General features: G+C 43.1%; 1 protein-coding gene across 3 annotated transcripts in view; it reads left to right on the top strand.

The window, feature by feature from the left end:
- The window catches only part of esyt2b (extended synaptotagmin-like protein 2b), a 46,291-nt gene that overhangs the window by 7,265 nt on the left and 16,453 nt on the right, over nucleotides 1-22,573 (top strand). For all 3 annotated transcript variants that reach the window (XM_080793199.1, XM_080793198.1, XM_080793197.1), the window contains exons 2-10: nucleotides 1,113-1,154; nucleotides 1,886-2,020; nucleotides 2,734-2,810; nucleotides 2,901-2,973; nucleotides 6,528-6,617; nucleotides 10,189-10,244; nucleotides 20,064-20,184; nucleotides 21,681-21,857; nucleotides 22,178-22,260. In XM_080793199.1, the coding sequence (XP_080649325.1) occupies nucleotides 1,113-1,154; nucleotides 1,886-2,020; nucleotides 2,734-2,810; nucleotides 2,901-2,973; nucleotides 6,528-6,617; nucleotides 10,189-10,244; nucleotides 20,064-20,184; nucleotides 21,681-21,857; nucleotides 22,178-22,260 (854 nt within the window). The remainder of the gene's footprint in view (nucleotides 1-1,112; nucleotides 1,155-1,885; nucleotides 2,021-2,733; nucleotides 2,811-2,900; nucleotides 2,974-6,527; nucleotides 6,618-10,188; nucleotides 10,245-20,063; nucleotides 20,185-21,680; nucleotides 21,858-22,177; nucleotides 22,261-22,573) is intronic.

Genomic DNA, 22,573 nt, shown 5'->3' with positions numbered 1-22,573 from the left:
CACATTTTTATGTATTCACATCTGACATCAGAGATCCACTGGGAAGCACGCATGATATTGTCTTGTTGAGGCTGCAGGATTTCTGAATACTGGACATGAAATGTCAAAAATAAAGTTGTACACGCCATGTACTGTTGCTGTCACGATTATGACATTTTAATTGACGATTAATTGTCGCTCTAAAACTAAAACACACATGGATGCACCTGGGACGTATCCTCAGTGATGTATCCCAAGGTCATCGGGGTTTCGGGTCTCCCAACATCATACCCCTCACTCAGGTGACCCAGCCGGGGTGATCAAGTCCCTACTTACGTCCCAGTAGAGCTACCCTCGATCAGTCCCATTAGGGAAAAACCAGGGCCACACAATCCGTTCCTCCTGAACTACTCTGCCGGGACTGGGAGGTACCATTCTGGCGTGTGGAAGGACTAGGCTCTGTGGGTTGACTCCTGTCCGGGCCCCTCCTACATCTCACCAGGTCCACTCCTGCTCTCACCAGGTCAGGCCCTGTGCGTTGCACCAGACTCCCAGCACCAGGCACTTTATTCAGGAATGGTGGATTCTCGAGCCGCAACGGTTCCGCAGGCTCCACCTTGCCCTTGGTGGTGCCGCAGGCTCCCCTTGAGGCTTGAATGGCCCTCCTAAAGGCCATTGCGATTCATGATTTAATTGTGTTTCTGTCATTGAACATTATAAAACATGAATACAAATTACATTTCTATTTGGCTTTTAGGCTTCCTAAGCCTTTATCCTAAGCGCTTTACAGAGATTGTGCATTACATTCACACTCCGATGGCAATCATGGCAGAGGGAGGAAACCATTAAGGCACCAACATGCTCATCGGGAGCAATTAGGGGTTCAGCGTCTTGCTCAAGGACACTTCGACACTAGCTCTAGCCCAGGATCGAAGAATTGCTGCCACCCCTTGTGACAGGCCTATACGGCGTAAATTCCTCAGTGTTCATTTAACTGTGTAAAATGTACAAATTCACCCAGATGGACCGAATTTCACACTCAAGAGTTGAACACGTGATTGACTGTGCTTGTAGGCAAGGCATAATTAAAACCTGCACACTAGAGCTGATCTGTTCTGTCTGTTCTATTGCAGGTACAGTTCCCAGATGTGGAAAGAGTGGAGTGGCTCAACAAGGTAAACTATAAAATAGTAATCATTTCTTTCTGTGTGTCAGGCAGGGGACTGCAGTGCTCCTTTGACACTGCATTGAGGAGCCTGTCACTACTCTATCAGTGTGCTGCGCTCACTGCACGGTACACATACTGTACATCACATTAAAAGTCTTCCAGATTTTTTAAATATTAATTAGTACACACACTGCCACAAGCTAGCCAACGTTTCCCTTGCAGGACTAAGATTTAATTGGTGGGACTTGCAGCTAGATGCATTTGACTGAAATATTTCTTGAATGACTAGATTTAATATAATTTTTTTGCAACTGATACCCTGGCCTACAACAATACGATGGAGAAGTGGTGCTGTACATCTATAACCAGAGTTAAGTTAACACTCAGGATTTCACTATAGGAGGAGAAAAAATTACATGAGCTGAGGAGAGAGATGGAAGGGATTTCTTTATTTTTTTAATAATAATTTATGATAAGGAAAGATTTAGGGGGAGAGGCTGTGATTCTGTCAGGAAAGGAGGATATGAAAGATGCCCGTGGAAGACAAGCTGCCTGTGAACTTCATTCAATGGTTCGAAAACCGTGCCATTGTGCCAGATGAGTCGATGTCAGCAAACTCAGCAATGACAGCCCTCTCTCTCCTCTCCTCTCCTCTCCTCTCCTCTCCTCTCCTCTCCTCTCCTCTCCTCTCCTCTCCTCTCCTCTCCTCTCCTCTCCTCTCCTCTCCTCTCCTCTCAGACGGTGAGACAGATGTGGCCGTACATCTGCCAGTTCATAGAGAAGCTGTTCCATGACACCATCGAGCCAGCGGTGAAGGCGTCCAACGCCCACCTCAGTACCTTCTGCTTCAGCAAGATTGACATGGGAGACAAAGTGAGTGTCTCTCCTAACAGTGTCCCTGTGGTGCTTTAAGGAGCTCAGCGTTGTTAAGTGTAGCTCTAAAACAGGTGATAAAACAGACTTCCAGAAGCAGGTGTTGTTGGGACAGCTTGTGCGTGTGTGCGTGCGTTTGCGTTCGTGCGTGCGTGTGCTTGCGTGTCTCAAATAGTTTCCATGTTGTGGGGTCACCAAAGAGGTCGAGCGCATGCCAACCACGTGGAGTTTGGACTACAGTGATGTTGTGGTCATGACTGTTTCCTTTGTTACTGATGGTCTACTACAGTGGTTTTCAACCTTTTTCATATCAAGGTCCATTATTTATTGGGCATTTGAGCCATGGACCACCATTTGATAAGATTTAGCCTCTCAGACCCAAAACAAACAAATATTTTGTTGTCGTTGGATAAGATTTTGTCCACAATTCCATGCTGTATGGATGTGGTGCCATAGGAGAGATAAAAGGCAAACGTTGATCAAAATAACAATTGTTCCACATCTCTAATTGTGTAGACTTCTTGTAAATTAAGTATAAGTTGTTTAACAATAATTTAACTCTTGAGAGAGTAAAACAAAACCGGGTCCATTTGATTACATTTTACATTCTAAAGAGTTAAGCTAAATATCTATAAGGGTCCATTTGGTTACCAACTCTCCATCATTTAGGAACCCCGGACCACTGGTCTACTACACTGTTTCTTCTGTTACAGCCCCTGAGGATCAATGGGGTCAAGGTTTACACCGAAAACGTTGACAAGCGGCAGATCATCATGGACCTACAGATCAGGTGATCCAGCCAGTCCTGTTATAGACCACGTCCGTTTAAATTATTTATATGTATATATATTTCATCTTAAATGTTTTATTTCCCCCCCAGTTTTGTTGGGAACACTGAAATCGATGTGGACATCAAAAGATACTACTGTAAAGCTGGAATTAAGAGCATCCAGGTAAGCATGTTTCACTATTAATGTACTACATTGTGATTTGTGACACGTTGTTGTGGGATAACATGAGATAATTCTTCAAAATAATAAAATAATGAAATATTCAAACATTTTGTGTGGTCTGAAAACTGAAAAGCCCACTCGGAAGATCCAGCCAGGTTGTTTTTTAGCAGCGTTCTGACTCTGAGTGTAAAATTGTGGCCTTGAGGTTTTTTTTATTTTTACGGTGCAATTCTACTGACTGTGCTGTAGCACTCCTGCTTTATATCAGTATGACAATGCATGAGAGTGAGAGAGACTGACTAGGAATGTCTGGGGCTCTTGCTGATAAGGCTGCCGTAATAAGAATTCTTACCTTGAAAACCTTGCGTGTGTGTGTGTGTGTGTGTGTGTGTGTGTGTGTGTGTGTGTGGGTGTGGGTGTGGGTGGAGAGTATTATTTGCTAATAGGGCTGAGCCCGATTGGCAGGGCTGTTGTGGGCTAGTTTGTGTGTGTGTGTGTGTGTGTGTCAGTTGCAGTCCAAGGGTGCCACAGAATACTTTGATTGCATTTTGGAATTGAGTTGCACTGTACTTGCGTTAAACAAAAAAAATAATAATAATAATAATAATATCTACACCAAATCTCTTCACCCTCTGACGGCCCCAACGCCCAGTCTCGTTGTATTTGGCCGAAAATGACTGGAGTGCCAGCACACATATGTTGATCCTTCACCATCCGTCCTTCCTCTTCGATGTCTCCCTTTTGACTGATACCTGTCCATTCAAACTAGACAGGCCTTCCCCAAAGTTATTAGTGCAGCCGCGCCCGGCAGCAGGTGAAAACTAGAGTTATCAACAGGCCCGAAAATTAAGGCCTGGCCTTCATCAAACCCTGTACACTCAAGAGAATGTCCCCGCTACTGTTCTGACATTTCATATGTTGATCTGACCTCATCAAACCCTGTACACTCAAGACATGCTCCTTATATGGCCAGTACAGAATTCATTGGCTTCCCAATCACTTGAAACATTGGATAATAAATACATATACACTATACAACATACGTGGCCAGCACCTCACCAACACTGGTGTGCGCCCTTTCCTGTTTTGTCTACCAGTACATAATTAATTCCATGTTGAGCTGACCCCCAACGCTAACGGCCAGCACTCACCCAGCCGTCTGCCCTCTACGAGGCGGACATGTGCATATTCATGTAGCATAATATAACTAAAATTTAAGGTACTGTATTCATTATTTCACTATTGATGAAAAAAAAGTTATTCACGGGGCTGACCTGAGACAAAAGGTCTGAGAACAACTGCCATGGATTCTTTCTCATGGCTAACTCTTTGCTTTTCTCTAAAAAACTTGTCATGCACTGAAAATAGTAGACCTGCAAGCTCACAACACATTGCAGCACGACACTTTGTGATCTTGTAGATCGGATAGTTCCAGTGCGTGACACAGTGCCCAGCTAAATCATGCGTAATAGATAAGATAAGATTAACGAGGGGTATTTGAATTGGTCAAACTATCAATAAAATACATGTTAATCATCTTCTCGAAGACCCTGGAATACCACAGTGGAAATAATATTGAGCTTTCATCCTCGGTGATACATCGACTTTGTGTCGGAAAGTGCTCTTGTGCTCTTTTTTATGTCACCAAATAAAATCAATCAATCAATCAACCCTAATGGTCTTGGATATGTCATAAAACCAAAGGGCTATAGATGTGTGTGTGTGTGTGTGTGTGTGTGTGTGTGTGTGTGTGTGTGTGTGTGTGTGTGTGTGCTATAGATGTGTGTGTGTGTGTGTGTGTGTGTGTGTGTGTGTGTGTGTGTGTGTGTGTGTGTGTGTGTGTGTGCTATGGTTATGTGTGTGCTGTGGATGTGTGTGTGCTGTAGATGTGTGCGTACTGTAGATGTGTGAGTGTTTGTGCGAGCCTGTTTGTATGCCCTTGGCCCCTTCTTGACTGTATCACAGCTGAACAAAGCTGGCCGGTACAGGATATACTCAATGCACCTCCTTGGAGACCCTCTCCAAGGCCCTCATTTATCAATTGAGTGTAAAATCTGCCCCAAATTCGAGTGTAGGTTTCGTAGTACACCCACGTCGCCACGGCATTTATAAAGTGATCGCAAGCAGCTGATCCTTCCTTAATTTCATTCCTAGCCTTGATAAATGTGACGGGTGAAATCAATCTGGCACGCCCTATGAAATTAAGCCTCGCTCTCGTTTTTGCGACATGAACAACTGCAATACGACCACACAACGTATGGGAAACCATGGTTACACGATCGAGCCAATAAAAAAGTTTCCCCCCGCTTGTCTTGCTGCCCGCCCGTAATTTCGGTGTGCACCCATATTTTGGTGTACGCCGAGTTGATAAATGAGGGCCTAAGTGATGTTGGACCTGTCCCTGACACACGGCTCCCATTATGAAACCACTAGCAGACGACATTTCTCCTGCAGCTTGTTATTCTGTAAACTGATAATACATCAGCCTCTGGTCCTTGCCAGCCTGGAGACAGTTCAAAGTACCCATATAGCTGGCGCAGCTCACCCAATATTTTTGTAAGAATTAATTGGGAAGTGCTTCAATACCATTTTGAAAGCGGCGGTGGCTTTGTGCGGAGTGCAATGGTTGTGTGTTGTTGAACAGAGAGGAGAAGGCATCAGGTTCAATAATCCTGGCAGGTGTCACTCGTTAATTGCAGTAGGTGAAGCAACAGAGCAAGCGTGAAGTCAGGCTGAGTGTTCATTTTACACTGTAAAATCCTCACAGTTAATTTATCAATTTTTAACTACTCTACTCTAGTCTCTAGACCTAGAGTAGGGAATCGGAGAAACTGGATCCAAAATTGAGGTGCCGCAATTGGTTTCATCCCATTTTTGGAACAGTTTCCGGCACCGGTTTTATCAAACTGTCAGAGCTGGTATGTGTACTTTGCGTCTGTTATACATGTACAATACTAGTAGTTCTCAAACCTTTTCATTTCAAGAACCACCATAACTCTCTGAATTACAGACCTGTAAGGGTCCATTTGGAACCCCATCAAGTAACACAGAGGGTCCCTGGGCCTGACTTTGAGAACAAACCACTGCAATAATTTATGCAATACTGTATGCATGATTGAATTTGTGTTTATCAACATTTTTAATGAAGGCCAACATGATATCGATTTAAAAAAACATATATAGTAATTGGGAACCTCCCGTTAAGGAACCAGGAATCGTTAAAATTCGAATGGATCCCGACCCTATTGGAGAGTGTACAGATGTAACCAAACGGACCCTTACGGGTCACGGCACAGAGGGGGTACGGGGGGATTGTACAGTGTATAATGTTACCAGCTCCGTCATGTGCGCCATGCAGCCAGCAGAAACACCAGCGAGGAATGTTCCATCTCGCTCTGTGACATTACGAGAACAGCTTATTAGGTGGGTCAAGGGCCTTCGTGGTGTGAGTTACCAGATACTGAACGCTGTCTTTAAATTGTGTGGGGGCGACAGCGTGTGCGTGTATGTTTTTTTTTACTTTGGCATCATGTGTCCCTGTTGTGTTTCCACAGCTCCACGGAGTGTTGCGGGTGGTGATGGAGCCGTTGCTAGGTGACATGCCCCTTGTAGGAGCCCTGTCCATGTTCTTCCTCAAGAAACCGGTGAGTCTGTCCGTGTCTACTGTAGAAGCTGCCTATCGACTCATGACATCGATCGTGCACGCTGCTCAGGCCTGCGTTTCTGTGATACTGCAGGGACATTTAGAATGTGAATTTGTGATGTGCTGCTTGCGGCAGCACCTGAAATCATTCAGAGGTGCTTTAATAAAACTCTGTGACGGCGTGACAGTCGTCGAAGAAGTAATGGCGGCAAGGAGCTGGCAGACATGCCGCTACACTGTCTGAAATAGTACACAATGGAAATTAAATTGTTCACACGGGATGTAGAAGAATCTTTTGAGTCAATACGTGTTTTAAACATCACAGCGGTGCTTTTCTAGGCAATTACTGTAGGTCCATTGTTCTGTGCAGGAAAAGGGCAGGATTCAGCTCATTTGTTTACTAGTGTGTTGACACATTTTGGGTGAAATATTGTGCTTAGTATTACACTTTAAGCTCAACGGTAGCAATGCCACAACCTTATTCAAGGTGTACTGTTCTTTTCTTACATACCGTGAAGCCCTGCATAAAATTTATCTTGACATTCCCAGCATTCCCAAACGTACAACACGGGGTGGGGGGGGGAATAAAACATCAAGATTCGCCAGGCCAGTTGCTTGCAAATAATACTTTAGACAGCACATACTTCATCAGTGTCCTCTTCTTTCACCCGCAGCACAGAGTCACCGCCGCTCCGTGCTCTGTAAAATAGGCCTTCTCAGTGGAACTACTGTGTACAACATTACACACACTACCGCCTCAAATAGCTACAGATAAACGCTAGCCCTACTTTAGTGGATATGTGTGCCCCAGGCACTTCGCTGGACCCAAACTTAATAGAGATATCTGAGAGACCGAAGAGCACTTTGTGACGCGTTGTAAGCTTGTAGATCAGCTGTTTTTGCTATTTTTAAAATTATAACATTATTAAATATGTTAAGTTAAGTTATTTGTCATATCTGCCCTGTGCATTCTTTTTTTATTACGAAGCCTAAAAGGCAAACTTTTATTCATATGTTCCATTGTTCAAGGCCCAAAAACACAATTAAATCGTTAATCGCAATTATTTGTACGACATGGTCAACTTGAATTTTGTAATAGTGACAGGCCTACATGCATGCACACAAGCATAGATATTGCTGTATGACAAGATGATGTCATACAGCACATCAATCCTGTCCGGTGGGTTTCTTCATAAAAAAACTATTAATATGTCTGTATCTCAGTCTTCCTGTTTCATGATATTCGTCCTAAAGGATAAACGGAGGGGAGGACATCAGGACAATGAGTTCCTCTTAAGAGTCAAGTACTATAGGCAGGAACATTCACAACCAGAAAAAATCATTACTTTCGAATGAAGCGTAATCGTCCTCATTCGCTGGGTGAGTGTGAGGTGATGCTCCATCCATCTCTCCCTGTCATTTCTCCCAGCCTTACAGTACTGCCAGAGAAGGTGCAATCCAGAGTGCCAACTTAAAGAGAAACATTCCCAGACCATAAGCGGTATGCACACTTCTGATCACGTGACACAGCTGACACCACGGCTGATGCAATGCGGTGCAGCAGTGTAAATAATGTCAGGACTTTTATTAGAAATCCACCGGCAGGACCTGTATGTATGTGTACTTTCTGTACAGGGTAACTGATGATTTGATTTTGACTGATATCAAGCGGATCGTAGACTAGTGATGCCGCTCAGTAACATGAATCTCCTTCGGTTTTATTTGGTCATGTTTGGTCATTATGTCGCGACATTCATTCATTCATGTACTGCAGGAATACAACAATTTAAATGAGGCGATTGAACAGCACCAGTATCAGCAGATTGGATGCCACACGTGCAGCATCCATGGTCAAGTCAATTAACACCACCACCACACATTCAAGTTGCTAGAGCTCTTGATTCTCTATAGCAGTAGTATACGCACACGTGTAGATGTGCACACACGCAGTGCACACACACACACACACACACACACACACACACACACACACACGTGCACGTGCACGTCTTTACTAGCTGTGCGCTGCTGCATCCCCTGCAGCACCAGACACATCTGCTGCAGTGCAAGTTGCTAAGGGTGAGAAAGAGAAGGGAGAAAAAGAGGTGCGAGCGGCTCATTAGCTGAAGCTAATTCCCTCTGCGGAGTAGTAGAACACTCACTGAGAGGCTGATCTGTCAGCAACGGCAGAGCTATGAGCTCTCTGCCGTTTTTCTTCTCACGTCTCTCTCGTCTTTGATGCATTCTTCTTGCCTCCCACCCCCATCCATGTTCCTCTTTGGCCCAATTAATTTAACTCTCTCTCTCGTAGCCAAATGATCCCTCGGGCGTATGCAGTATTACTCATTGCTGGATTCATTGGCCGGACACAGAACGTTGTTTAGCCCGTTAAAACCGGTTGTGTCGTTTTAAACTTCTTTGGCTGTTCAAAAGTAGCAGATCTAAAAGCTTTGCACCACAATATGATGGCAAACATTTGAATATATGCGTCAACTTTTTTAACTTACATCTTTTCCTCTGTGGGCGTCCTTTGAGATGGGGGGGGGGGGGGGGGGGGGGGTCCATGGCCAAATGCAAATAATAATGGACATGATAAAGGTTGAGAACCACTGATATACAGTAGCAACACAAGTTTTTCAGAACTGTTTAGGACACATTTGTAGAATCGGCCTCAGGTCTTAATGGGATAATGACTGGGCCTTGGAATAATATGGATGAGTTTTATCAAGCTTAAGTCAATGAAAGAATTATGTCTTCACTAAGTAATGTGGGTTTTTGGCTGCTTTCCAAGAGCAGCACGCAAATAGACCAGGAGTGTATTTTTAGCGGAGCACGTGTGCTTCTCGCTTTTGGGATAGCCTACATGTGAAACATGTCAGATAGAATGTGAATAAGCATTGTCTAGAGAGCATGGGTCTTCAACAGGGGGTCCAGGACCCCTAGGGGGGCCTCAGAGTTACTACAGGGGGGTCACCAAAGCATGTGATATGATTTTTTTATATCATGATATGTTTATATATCAGATCTACAAGCTCACAAGTATTGAGGGTTAAGTGCTTAATGTGCTTACAAACTAAATGTGTGTGTATGTATGTGTGCATGCATGCATGTGCACAGTCCACACATGCACAATAAAGCAAGTAAAATTGAACATAATAATGAATTTGATCTAAACTTAAAATAAAATATTTTAAACCTAACAAATCATCTCAATGTTTATGCTTTTGAAGTTTGAGATTTTACATTTATCTAAATAAATAAAAGTAATTTGGGATAAAGTTCTCCATTTTGCTGCTGTTTGCATCACCCACCTTTTTATTAGAGTTCCTTTGTTTGCTGTGCTTTATCAAGGCATGTGTTGCCTGGATACCATATTGACTGGAAGATGTAGCACATGGGCCACATACATCTAAATGTATTCTTGGAATCAATTATAAGTAATTTGGTTTTCCACTTTAGCAGACTGTGTGCCTTAAGGTGATGAAAAGACTGCAGAGACAACGTATTAATTATCCAGTGTAGCATTTCTCACAGGTGTGTCTTAATTCTTGCTTGTTTCCCTTTTACTGTAGCTTCTGGACATCAGCTGGACTGGCCTCACCAATATACTAGACATTCCTGGGCTCAAGTAAGTTTTTATATATATATATTTTTTTGGTTTTTAACTTTTTAAAGAACAAAACATTTAGTTTCCCCACACCTTCCCCCCCCCCCAGCATAAATAAAATACATCATACACCACAGAACAGATAATTGAAACAGTCACACATCTTGAGATGAGATGAGACATATTTTATTACCCCCGAAAGGGAAAGCACTGAAGCAGCATAATGTGATGATATGAATGAATGGCTTGAATGGCTGTTATGCATACAAAGGGATACACATGCATCCTCGGTGAGAATGTCCAAACATTCCAGTGATATTCCATCCATGTTTCATCTCTGCGATAACCCAGACATTTTTACATCTTCGACAGCGAATACACCCGATGTTGTTGTGGTTGATGAAGAGTCCCCAGAGGTGTATGTATTAGAGATATAGCCTGCACCTTTGACCCTAGCCTAGAGGAAGCCATTATGACCAAAGCCATTAAATGCCGCAACCCACTCATACATAATACATACCATCTCAGAGCTATTGGCTATACAGTAGGTGCAGACAATGTTTTTTATGTTTGGTAGCCTAGGAGGACAGACTGGTTGTCAAAGGGTTTGAACAACTTGGGATGCCCAAAAAGGAGGCAAAGTACAGACCTGTCTCTGCTGTAATTGGTTGGTAAATGGTAAATGGTGCATTTATATAGTGCCTTTATCCAAGGCGCTTTACAGAGATTGTGCATTACATTCACCCACTCACACACACATTCATACACCGATGGCAGCGGAAACCATGCAAGGCACCAACTAGCACATCGGGAGCAATTAGGGGTTCAGTGTCTTGCTCAAGGACATTTTGACAGTAACTCTGGGGGAGCCCGGGTTCGAACTGGCAACCTTACGGTTACCATCCAGGCACTCAGGGGTGGCTCATATGGCGGAGACTACTGACTGAGTGCTTCTTGTATCATGAAGACATACAGTACCATGATTTTGTGAATGCAGTCCTAACTGTACCTTTAATATTTGTGTCCTTGTATCAATCCTTTATTTTATGTGGAAATGTGCGTGCGTGCAGTGCGTGTGTGTGCGTGTGCGTGAGAGACAAAAGGCTACAGGGATCAGGGATGCAAGTAGTTACAGCACATGATAACAAATAAGACGAAACGGCTGCCAGGCTTTTCTGGCACCGATTCGGCATCTAATTTAACGTGGACGGCAGTGACATAAACAAAACGAAGGGCAGCAGGCAAAGCCCTGCCAGGCATATACTGTATACTATCAACAAGCTGTGCATTTTTTTAAACCCTGCTTAGCCTTCCAGCATCGTAGATGTTTGTGAGCCCCTAACCACGGGGGACATGCAAGACCCCACGATGGCAAAGCTTTTAGAGCTGCTCGAACGATAGAACACGATGAAGAGACATCGGGGGGGCCTAGCAAAGGTCCATTTAATTAGAAAGCACAATGGATGGCTACAGCCTTCGAGCCTGCCCCTGCTGCACATGGCATCGGGAACTACTGATTGTAATTCATGACAGAATAATGGGGAGAAGGAGGAGTGCGGGTTGGGGTGGGTGGTGGGATGGTAGCATGTTGTCGTTGCTGCTGGGCAGAAAGAAACCTTGTGTCTCAGTCCGTACAGCGTACAGTATGTCATTTGTTTATGGTTTTCATAACTCAGCAGTGGTGGAAGAAATATACGCTATTCACATTTGTTACTTAAAGTCTGGTGCAATGGCTTTTTTGGTCATTTTATTTGGAAGTTTCAGTCTGAAACGGAAGCCTGTGTGTTTCTGAACCAATCAGAGCGGGGTACAGGCTTTAGTTCCGACATACTATTGGTCTGACTGTCATTAGACAACCTAGCCCAACCCCCTAACCTAGCCCTAACCGCAAGCACGGCGCAACGCATGTCAGTCCAACGCATGTCGGTATAGCGACAGGTGATGTCGGACCTTTGGTGGGGCCGGATCTGCGTGCGCAACCCTTCAGCGTTGCATCCCTTCAGGCTATGGGACGTAGTTCTGCTACATACGCGACGCGTGGAGTCTGTTTGTTTACAACCGACAGACGGCAGCTCAGCATGTGTGCTACTACGTGGCTTATTTCTAACCTATAAAGTTTTTATCATGCTCATTAAGTTTAGAATGAGTAATGCACTGTCTGGATGTCATCTTGAATAATACAAATGGAGTGGTTCTGTATTCAAAATCAGCTGTGTTTGGAGGAACATGCAGCAATGGGAATCAAACGTTACATGGTTACATCATCACGCAGCACGTTTTAGTTCAAAGGAAGTAATTCAAATTGGCTTTTTATGGACTTTCGATATAAAAATACACAAAAATGTAAATATTTCCATTGTTTTGGCATCTATTGTTAGTTATGCCCGGCCCATATGATGACCACGGATATGGTCTAAAAGTGTGAAAATCTTTAAGGATGGACTGCCATAGTTGTTTTGTATTTTTTTCTCTGTACTGTGTCTATGGAGTTAGACCCCCAGGTATGGTTATAATGCAAATATGTCTTCCCTGTGTATTTTTGCTTTCTTTGAGTCAAAAGGCCCAATCGAAATACAACACTTTAGTGACACACTAAAATCACATACAACAACAATTGTGGCTGCAGCTTCAGTTCAGGTGGGTGGTGGCTAAAGTGAAAACCAGGTATACTTAATGAACTCCATGGGTGTGGCAACTTAAAAACATAATTTCTAACACTAACTGAAAATATGTTGTTCCAGGGACCCCTCACGATTAAAAAAATAATAGCAGATCTAGTAGATCTGCTATTTTTCAATAGCTAAAGTGTATAACATAATGCTTAAAATACCAAAAGGTGTTAAATAAAAGTATCAATACTGCAACGTACTCTGTTACAACCAGAAGTCTGGTCATCACAATTTACTTTGGTAAAACTATAAAACTATTGGCATCAAAATGTATGTACAAAAGTACATGGTGCAGAATGTCCAAATTAACATGTTTTAAAAAGAGAAAGATAGATCAACCAGGTGGCAGGTGCTCCATGGAGATGAATGTTGAGTTAAAATCACACCTGTGTGAACTGAGTGGTGCAACTCCCCTCTCTCTCCCCCCCTCCTCTCTCTCTCTCTCTCTCTCTCTCTCTCTCTCTCTCTCTCTCATTAGCAGGCAACAGTGCAGCACTGTCTCTCTCTCTCTGTTTCTGGCACAACAGCGCCCCTACTGGTAGTCCTCATACTGGTGCTCATTAACGTCACATAGGTGAACCAACACATAGGTGAACGAACACATAGGTGAACGAACACGGACATTGCTGTTCCTAGAGTGGTTGCACCACTCAAAAACGTATGTTGGTGCTTTATAGGATCAACGGGAACTACAACTTGAAAAAAGAGGAGCGTTCCGAGCACTCGAAAAATAAGAGAGGACAGGGTGTAAAATCAAGGTACAATATTCATTACAAAAAGTTTTTGTAATGAATAATAAAGTAGGCCTACCTTGATATTTCAGCCGATTCACCCGTTATCACTGTATTAAATATACTACTAAATCAACCGTTATCAGGACGTTGGAATATTCACCCGTTATTACTGTATTAAATATATACTACTAAATCACCGCAGGACGTTGGAATACATACTGGCATACACATTGTGGTGTTTGGCTGTGTTCACCCGGACTGCACGCATGCAGGGTGGTGCAGACATAGCCTGGTCAATGACTCCCCCTGCTGAACGTGTCATTTCCAACTCTATTATCGGCGCATGGAAACTAGGGGCTACTAATATATACTATTCTCTGTCTATCGGGACGTAACTCGGACGGTGCTGAGTCAGGTCTGGTGGCCTTCGCAACGCTCGGCGCGGCGACTCGCTCGGCGGTGCCTCACGTGGCTCAAGGCCACCAGACACGCCGGGCCTCCGTCATTGACATCAGTGACACAAAAAGCAAACGCTCCCATAGTTTCTCTTCCGGATTTCCCAGTATCACATACTGGGGGCATTGCTACGGTGCTGATTATGAACATTTTCTTGATTATCGGGTGATAACAGTTGAATGGGGTGGATATTTTTATATCAAGGTATTTCCACTATTTTTGAAAGTTTATATACCGGTAATTAGGGTTAGGGTTATTATATAATATATGAAACATTTTCAACATGGTAATCAATAAAACATAACTAGACCAGACGCCGGCTGTAGAGCACTGAGTACGTAACAATGGAAGTTGGAGATCCATGCCCCACCCGGTTATGCAATACCCGTTGTACCCAATCCATCTGTCTGTGTCCCTTTTATGCGTGTATATGGAGTTTTCTGTATCTGTCTCTCTGTGTCCTTTATTCCTATATATGGAGTTCTGTGTCAGGCATGCCCAAAAATGGAGTGTTGTGATGTCAGAACAGGAAGGCTCCATATGGAGCATGGGCAGGGGCCCTGTCCAGACACCGGGCACTGCACTCACTGTGGGGGTGTGGAACGCGTGTGTCGAATTTGAAGTTGGTTGGGCTAACGGTTCTCGAGTTACGTGCATTATAGCCGTACACACACGTACAGACAGACGTACAGAGACATATGGTGTATTTATAGATAGATTACGATTATCTGAAAACATGTAGATTGTAGATAGCACAGCGCTGCTGCATGTGCTTTTGTCACACACACACACACACACACACACACACACACACACACAGCTATCATTAGAACTGCACCATGTGTTAACACCACATGCGGCGCTCGGCGTGCAAACCGTCCCTTTCTCCCCATAGGACACACAGATGCTGGGGTCCCCCCTGTCGCTATTTATTTCTATAGGGGGAAATTGATCTGTGTGTGTGTGTGTGTGTGTGTGTGTGTGTGTGTGTGTGTGTGTGTGTGTGTGTGTGTGTGTGTGTGTGTGTGTGTGTGTGTGTGTGTGTGTGTGTGTGTGTGTGTGCGTGTGCGTGTGCGTGTGCGTGCGACTGTGCGACTGTGTACACTATTCTACTGTACTTGTTTCAGCCTACTATAGGCTTTGTGAGCTCCAAATGTTCCCACAAGTAGGCTATAGTCGAATTTGAGAAATAGAAGTGAGGACTGTTTGTCCTGGTTCTTCTCATAAGATAAATGGTTGCTTGGGGTTCTGTATTAGAGTTTAGGTTTGGGGTTGGTTGGTGGTTGGTCGGTTGGCTGATTTAATACTGGGCTGGCCGAAATGAGCAGATCTAGCTAAAAAATGAATGAGCTTTAGAGTGGCTGTTTTCAGCTTTAGGGTTTACACACACACACACACGCGCGCGCGCACACACGCGCGCACACACACACACACACACACACACACACACACACACACACTGTCACACACTGTCACACACACACACACACACACACACACACACACACACACACACACACACATACACACACACACACACACACGCAGGGGGGTTTAATGTTCGGGGGAGGAGAAGACAGTAAATAAATAGTAGCTGTTGCACACACAGCAGCAGATGGACGGCATCAGCTGCATACTGTTACACACCTCCTCCCCACTTAACCCATTAAGACCAGCTGAGGCCCATTCTACAAGAATGTCTTCTAAATCCCAAACTGTTTTCTGAAAAAAAAATCGCTATATGGGTGGTTCTGAAACCTTTTCATGTCAAGGACCCCCAACATTATATGCATTCAGCCGCGGACCCCCAGCTCAGAAATATTTTGTGCCAGGAACCCCCCAGAAGCAAAGTTAAAAATGTATACTACAGTATTCACATTTTCACGATTTCGCAAAAATAGCAGATCTACAAGCTCGCAGCGCGGCTGTATAGTGATTGAAATAATGGTTAAAGTGGTTAAAATGTAAAATGACAGATGTTTTCCCAGTCTATCTATATAAATGCACCATTTAATGGGTTAAAGCCTCAGCTGTCCCTCGTGGACATCATTAGGAAATAAGTTCTTGTTAGCGAGTGACACTGCATGACGGTGGTGCATTAATTAAGCTTCACGTATGTGTCAAATCTTTCTCATTGTTATGTTGCAATCAACTCACCTGTCCTGCTGTACAGTATATCATACTGTTATTATTCCCATCTCTATTCCGCTGCAAGGTGTGTGTGTGTGTGTGTGTGTGTGTGTGTGTGTGTGTGTGTGTGTGTGTGTGTGTGCGCGCGTGTGCGTGTGCGTGCGTGTGCGTGCGTGCGTGCGACGTGTGTGTGTGTGCGCGCGTGCATATGTACATGTCTGCAAATGCAGGGGAATTGTTTGAGAAAATGTGATTCTCTAAGGTGACATCTCACTCTTAGCAGCTTATGAAGAACAGCTTGTATGAGGCAAGCAATCTCAGGCGTGTGTGAGTTTACTACTAATCGGCAGGCTTGTGTGCGTGCGTGCGCATGGGCATATGCACATACTGTATACAGTATGTGTGCCAGTGTTTTATTGGTGTGCGAGCCGGTGGGAGCAATTCCCGGCAATAAAAGTTGTGCTGCAGGAATATATCCACCCTTAGTGGTTGGCTTTCTTTCAAGATCATGTACAGCTTCCCGGAGAGGAAATGAAGCCTGCCGTTTCTCTGGAAGCTGAGCTGCATCATGGGCATTGATAACAAGATAAATTGAGCCTGGAGAAATGATTGATTGAGAGAGTCATTGAAATGATTGGGTTTTCTGGAAACGGATACCTTTGATGATGTTGACAAGGTTAGATTTTATGATTTTGTATTGTTGCCCGAGGTTTGTCTTATTGAAGACTCACCCCTTCAGACTCCACCTTAATCCGTAGCACTTTTTGTCTTATTTTCTTCTTGTTTTTTCTTCCTTATCCAGACATCAGTCATGTAAAAACTTGACTATTGTCCTTGTACTGTCCTCCCGGCACGCACACTTAAGCCTCTCCAATTGATCCAAAATGCCTCAACATGTCTACAATCTCCCCCCTTCTCCGCTCCCTGCATTATTGTTTCCCGGTCTCTGCCCGCACAGAATACAAAACTCTGATGCTGTCATTCAAAGCAACCAAAGATATGGCTCCCCCATATCTTGCAAGTCTGATTGAACCCTACAAACCCTCCCGCCCACTCGGATCAGCCAACGCAGGGACACTGGAATTACCTTCACTAAAATCGCCCCACACGTCCCAAGATCTTCTCACTTCTGGCTCCAAAACTATTCCCATTACAATCAGAACTGTAGACTCACTCCCAATCTTCCGCCGTAGTCTGAAAACCCACCTCTTCAGACTCCATCTTGGCCCGTAGCACTTGCCCTAGCACTTGCCCTAGCCCTGACGACCATACAGGCTCAAATTATGTAATTTAGATAGCATTTTATGTCAAATATGTTTAGTTTCATTATATAGATATTCCACTGTTACATTCTTAGCTTATGTAATAGTTCTCATGATATACAATTCCAAACCAGTGGTTCTGAAACTTTAACAATTTACATAATCATTGCAAGGTCCACAGGATTCATGATAACTATTTTTTATGTATATGATGTAATTGCCATGTTTTTGTTCTTGCTTAATGTAAATTGCTCTGGATTAAAAGTGTCTGCTGAATGCCTAAATTGTAATTTGTAAGCTAAATCAGGTAAGGCAATGAAGAAAGCCCCCATGTGTATACAAGACCTGGCCTGACCTGACCTAGCAAATACATACGAATTTCAGTGCATTTTTGAGCCAGCCACTGCTCTGAACTAGAAAGATGGAGTGGTGGAGGCAGGCTTTGTCAGCAGCAGTGAGTGTGTAGCAGCAATGGAGTAGCAGTAGGATTTTAATGATTCCTATAGGGCTTCCAAGTGGACCCTTAATGGTCTGTAACTCTTGAGAGTGCACAGATGGAACCAAATGGACCTGTGGACCTTGCAATGATTATGTAAATTGTTAAAGTTTCAGAACCACTGGTTTGGAATTGTATATCAGACATGAAGTCCACATAACCAGCTCTGACGGTGTAATAAAACCGGTTCCAGAAACGGTTCCAAATGTGATGGAACTGGATTCCGGTTCCTCAATGTTTGATCCGGTTCATTCGATTCCAGCCCTAAGTAGCAGTGATCAAGTTTTGAGTTTTGAGTTTTAATCTTTATGTCGGTCATTTAAAAACAAAACAAAATGGTTGTTAAGCAATTTACATTGATTAGTCAACACAGTGACTATTTTAGCCGAAAAGGTATGGGATGAAGCATAAAGCTTATTTTGTCCCCCTTTTTTACATAATAAAAGAATACAGTATAATAATAATAATAGTATATGATAAAATATCACAGTAGCCTATATGAAAAGCAAAATTTACAATTCTAATTGCTTTTTTTGTAACATAAAGATGGGATGAATTATGGTTTTATATTGTGTTTCCAGTACACAATAGGTTAGATATGGAGAGATGGCAGTAGTAAGGATCTGTACAGAGTTTCGAGTGATTCTTTGTTAATGATACTTTTCATTTTGTGTAATATTGTGATTGTTTTAGATACTTTTGTTTTTAAAGTGAAGGAGGGACACATATTTAAATCGACCACTTTGTTGTGAGAATGGCTGTAATTGGTGCATAGAAATGTGGGATTCTGGTTGGTTAGAATTAGAAACACTTGCGCTTGGTTGGTGCAGGGGTACAGTGGAGTCTAGCGGTTCGAAATCTTCGGGGGAAGGAAGCCAAGGGGAGTGCAAGAATGGTCGATGCAGTAACTCCTAGATGCTGGGGCGGTGCCTGTCAGTAGCGGGGGGTGTTGGATGGGAATAAAAAGGGGGGGGCTCCTCCCTGTCAGGTGAGCCAGTGGGTTACAGGTTCATTGGCATAACAACAACCAAAAGGGGGTAAAATAATTTACTAAATAAGAGAGAAGGAAACACTTTAATCGATCAGCAGGCTGACAGCTGAATGACTCCTCCCATGTCCTGTCTGAACTCATACAATGCTTCATAAAGCAGGGGATGTTGTACATTATACCGGCAGGCACTCACTCAGATTAAAGTGATGTTCAAGCGTCAGGCCCCTTTCCTACAATCATTCTTGAGTATGCTTAACAAAAAACACAAGTCGCCAGGCACAGCAAAAATATCGATCATACCTGAATGTCAAGCACCCTCTGGCCCAAGAAAGAATCAATATTTGACATTTACTGTCTTTCCTTTAGCCCATTAAAACGGGGAAAGCATATTGTGTCAGTTTAGATTTTAGCGTTGGCAATTCAAAAACAGCAGATCTACAAGCTTGTACAGATGCTATTTTTGAACATTTAAAAACAATCTGGGAAGTGTGAGAACAACTGATTTAGAAGGCATTCATAGAAATGGCACCAGGTCTTAATGGGTTAGACCACATGGTAGGATTACAGTATACAGTATGCTTATGGACATTTAACTGGTCTCAAGCCCTTACTACGTCCAACAACAGTATTATTAATAGACTTTTCCTTGCTAGCTAACCCCCTCAACACCAATTTTATGACAGTAGTGATGAAGGACCGCACTAAAAATTGCCCATGAATGTAAGACTTTAAGACTTTGGTCGTCATCAAGTATATGGAAGGTGTTGGCTAGCCACTCGTTGAGTGATTATGTTGTAGCTTTAGCTTGTCACGTGTGTAACACGACTGACTCTTTGTCCCAAGTGTCATTGGCGTTGTCATTGAGTGGTGAGTGCTACAATGGATCAGGGGCTGGATATTCCGAGGTCTGCTGGATTGCACCAACAACGGACTCCAATGATATTCATATATCATCTTCTTCACATGTGCAAAAAAACCCAAAACATAAATATTCATATATTCATATAAGCGCACCCTTTCTGACTTTTAAATAAGTAAGTGGTTCATTTTATATTCCCTTTCTTCCCCAATCCCTTCTCATCTTCTTCCCTGGCTCTTCCAGTGGCTTCTCTGACAGTCTGATCCAGGACATCATCTACAGTTACCTGGTGCTGCCAAACCGGATCACCATCCCCCTGGTGGGAGACGTGGAGCTCGCCAAGCTGCGCTTCCCCATGCCAAAGGTGCTTCTGACGGCTCCTAATTTGGGGCTGTCACGATTATGAATGTTGCATGACAATTATTATCACACAGATAATTGTGTTTTAATGATTTAATCGTGTTTTCAACCTTGAACTCTGGAACATATAAATACAACATTTTATTACATTTCTTTTTGGCTTTTAGGCTTTGAAGTTGCCAAATTACAAGCTCACAACTTGTCGCCTTTTCTTTTCTTTATGATGATTATGCAAAATAGTTGATTATGTCAACTATTATTATCTCAAATAATCGTGATTATGTAATAATTGTGACAGGTCTACTCTCATGCTGTTCGATTTTAGCCTTGCACGTGATACTAACATACCACTGCACTGGCAATAATACATTGCGCTGGCAGATGAAGGCAGGCTGCGACAGACTAATTGAATTGAGTCACTTTTTGCTTTTTGAAACAAAGTGCTTTACAGAGGCCGCGGCGATATAAAATGCAGTACACCAAGAACGATTCTTTTTTTTATTTTTTATGTTTACACTGAAACAATTCAGAACAATATACAAAACAATAAAAAACTATAGAAAAAGTGACCTAAGAGAAGGGTATAAAAGTAGCTTTTCAGAAGTTATTTAAAAGTTTGCAAGTTTAAGTATTAGAGTTGGCAACATAACATTGAACCGTTCAAGTTAAGATGCCACAGCAAGAAGGCAGGGGAGGGGAGGAGTTTGATTACTGACAAGCTACAGTGCTGTGACCTATATGCTGACTCAGCGTGTTGTTAGTATAAAAGAGTCAATGTGAAAAACCACACCTAAAATCAATCATTAGGATTCAGGGCATATGCGCGTTTAGCTTGTTAGCGACTGATATTGAGGGGAGATTGAGTGTTGCTGAGCGCGGGGGATGTGGCTGGCAGCCACCACGACTGCCACGATGGCCTGCTGATTGATCATGTTCACATGGTGGCCGAGGCAAAATAGCCGCCATGTGAATTATGGTCTGTAACAGTAACCCAGTGTTTTGTGTGTTGCAGACACTCATAATACCCTGCGGCCTGTGTCACATGTTTCGTCTCACCGTTGTTAATTTTGTCGAATAAAACTATGACGTAACTACCTTTTACGTCATAACTACCTTTTTTCACTGATGAAAGAAACCTAAATTAAAACTAAGCTATGATGACTAAAACTATGACAAAATATATTGACAATTGTGTCAACAAATAAAAACTAGACTATGATGTTAGGTAGGGACTAATTGAGAAGAGATCCGGTAGAACGAAGACGAGTAGTAACAAATACAGCTAAGTAGGAATCAGTTATTACGACGCCATCAAGTTTGGTCGACTAATAAACCAACCAACAATCAATTTTGTCAACTAAAACTGAATCGAAATGTCCTGTAAAAATGTACTCTTCGTCTCACCCAAGTTGCGGCCTCAAAGGTCAAAATGTCAGCGTCCGCCCGTGGCTGCTATTTCAGAACTATTGCCCTGAGCGCCGCTCTCTGTGTTCTCCCCAGGGCGTGCTTAGGATCCACTTCCTGGAGGCCCAGGACCTGGAAGGGAAGGATAAGTTTCTGGGAGGGCTAATCAAGGGCAAGTCCGACCCCTACGGCGTCCTTCAGATCGGCAGCCAGCTCTTCCAGAGCAAGACCATCAAGGAGTGCCTCCATCCCAAGTGGAACGAAGTTTACGAGGTGATAGAATCCTGGATGCACTCGTTATGTAATATGGAACATTCACATTTGACCCTATGGTAGCCGATGTACAAGCTCACAACTTGCGACGCGTTGTGAGCTTGTAGAGCTTGTAGATCGGTTTTATACATTTTGAACACTTGTGAAATGGGACATTCTGTATTATGAGTACTTTTACTTTTGGTACTTTAGGTACATTTTGATACCAACATTACATTGCAGTATTGATACTTTAGTAAAACATTTTAGTACTTTTTTCCACCTGAGCGTACCTGTCACTGTTTGAACATTCAGCAATTTGTCCTCATGTCTTATTGAAGGCGTTGGTATACGAGGACACGGGGCAGCACTTGGAGATTGAACTGTTTGACGAGGATCCGGACAAGGATGACTTCCTGGGGAGGTGAGCTATCCTCAGAATTATTTTATCTCATCGTCGACATACTTCTGGGAACAAGACATATTCATTCATCCTTAGTTCATATATCCAGTAGTTTGACTTTACTCAGTCAAAATATATTCTGAAAAAACTCTGAAATTACATTTGACTAGTGTACAGACATACCTTTCATAGTTTGGAAACCTCGAGGTTAAAGGACTTTGTGAATTAATTCGTAATTCGTATGGCCTGTAGGCCTTGGTTAGTGGAGCTTACCTCTTTTATAGGAGTCAAAGATCCAAAGGAAAAGCTGATTGATTTTGCCCCCAGGCTGTAA

The sequence above is a fragment of the Protomyctophum bolini genome (assembly GCF_963924005.1).
Source record: "Protomyctophum bolini genome assembly, chromosome: 21".
Taxonomy (NCBI): domain Eukaryota; kingdom Metazoa; phylum Chordata; class Actinopteri; order Myctophiformes; family Myctophidae; genus Protomyctophum; species Protomyctophum bolini.
The sequence above is the reverse complement of the archived record's forward strand: the minus strand, read 5'-3'. Positions and strand labels throughout refer to the sequence as shown.